This window comes from Alligator sinensis, unplaced genomic scaffold (assembly GCF_000455745.1).
Source record: "Alligator sinensis unplaced genomic scaffold, ASM45574v1 scaffold1302_1, whole genome shotgun sequence".
Taxonomy (NCBI): Eukaryota; Metazoa; Chordata; order Crocodylia; family Alligatoridae; genus Alligator; species Alligator sinensis.
Genome location: NW_005842612.1, coordinates 101,842 through 103,369, shown reverse-complemented (window position 1 = coordinate 103,369; position 1,528 = coordinate 101,842). Strand labels below are relative to the sequence as shown.

The 1,528-nt window shown below is 67.9% G+C and overlaps 1 protein-coding gene across 1 annotated transcript in view; it reads right to left on the bottom strand.

The window, feature by feature from the left end:
• Positions 1-6: 6 nt before the first annotated feature.
• The window catches only part of LOC102379959, a 3,260-nt gene continuing 1,738 nt past the window's right edge, over positions 7-1,528 (bottom strand). Inside the window, exons 3-4 of the mRNA XM_014524469.2 lie at positions 798-992; positions 7-547 (exon numbers count right to left, since the gene is read on the bottom strand). Coding sequence (XP_014379955.2) covers positions 371-547; positions 798-992 — 372 coding nt within the window. The 3' untranslated portion in view covers positions 7-370. The remainder of the gene's footprint in view (positions 548-797; positions 993-1,528) is intronic.

Here is a 1,528-nt window from a genome sequence, read left to right as displayed (position 1 = left end):
CGTGCAACACGACCTGCGCGCCTTCCTGGCCGAGCTGCGCCGGCACCAGGGTCGGGCCCCGGATCAGGGCCGGGGGGCCGCCGGCTGGGACCTGGACCGCCTGCACGTCACCGTCTACGAGCTGGAGCCCGAGTAGCCAATAAAGACCAGAGACCGGGCCCCGGCCTCGGGGAGGAGTGTGGGGGGGAACAGATGGACACCCCCAAACCAAAGGCTTTGCAAAAGGGGGTTTATTGGGAAAGGGCTGGGGGGGCCGAGCTCCCCCAAAGCAGAACCCAGGAGTCCGGGCGGCCCCCCGCTCTGAGCCACCTGGACCCCACTCCCCTCCCAGAGCTGGGCAGCACCCAGGCATCCGGGCTGCCAGCCCCCGTCAGGTGTGGGGCGGGCCGGGGGGGGCCCGGAAGGCCTCGGGGATGTTGGCCTCCAGCTTGGAGATGACTCTGTAAATGGGCTTCTTCCAGGCGGGGTCGGCGTCGCGGCCCCCGGCGATGGCCTGGGAGAACTCCCGCACGGCCACCTGCGTCACCTCCAGGAAGCTGGTGGGGACCTGGGGGCAGAGGCAGTGGGTGAGCTCCACGTGTCCCCCCGCGGAGCTGGGCGCATCCCACATCCCCAGTCACGACCCCCTCCCAGAGCTGGCTGCCTCCGCTCTACTTGGCTGCTGACATGTCCCACCCCAGAGCCAGCCGCATTTCAGCTCTGTGTCCCCAAGGCCCCACCCCAGAAGCAGCCGTGTCTCTTCTACTCAGCCGCCGACACGCCCCGCCCAGAGGCGGTCGCATCCGGGGGCCGGGCACCTGGTAGTCGCTGGACTTGTTGAAGTGCTGGCCGAGGACGCGGGCTAGCTGGCAGGCGGGGGTGACGCTGGGGCCCTGGGGCCCGGCCCGGCCCCCGCTCAGCGCCTGGCGCGAGAACCTCTCGGCCTGGAGGTAGAAGAACTCCCGGAAGTTGCTGAACCACTTGATGAGCTGCGCGGTGACGCTGCGGCTGAACTGGGGCCAGAGCAGAGACAGGCCTCAGCGCTCCCCGCCGGGCAGGGATCCACCCCTGCCACATAGGGATCCACCCCCTGCTGGATGGGGAGCTGCCCCTGCCAAATAGGGATCCATGCTCCTGCCAAATAATGCCGTCACCTGCCAAATAGCGATCCACCCCAGGTGAATAGGGATCCGCACCCCCCGCTCCCCCGTATAATGTCTTATCCCTGCCAGACAGGGATCCAGCCCCTTCTGGATAGCCCTGCCTCACCCTGGATATGGATCCCGATCCCCGCCCCCCCACCGTTACATAATGTGCTATCCCCTGCCAACGAGGGTCTCGTGCCCTGCCAAAGAGGGATCCAACCCCCTGCTGAATAGGGATCCATCCCCTGCCACATAGGGATCCACTCCGCTCCTGCCCTCCCCATCCCATTAAATAGGGATCCACCCCCTTCCAGGGCGGGGCTGGCCTCTTGCTGCCAGATAGGGGCCGGCCCGCAGCCCGCTAGGAGGCCCCCCCCCCCCCAAGACCTCCCCCCGCCCAAAAG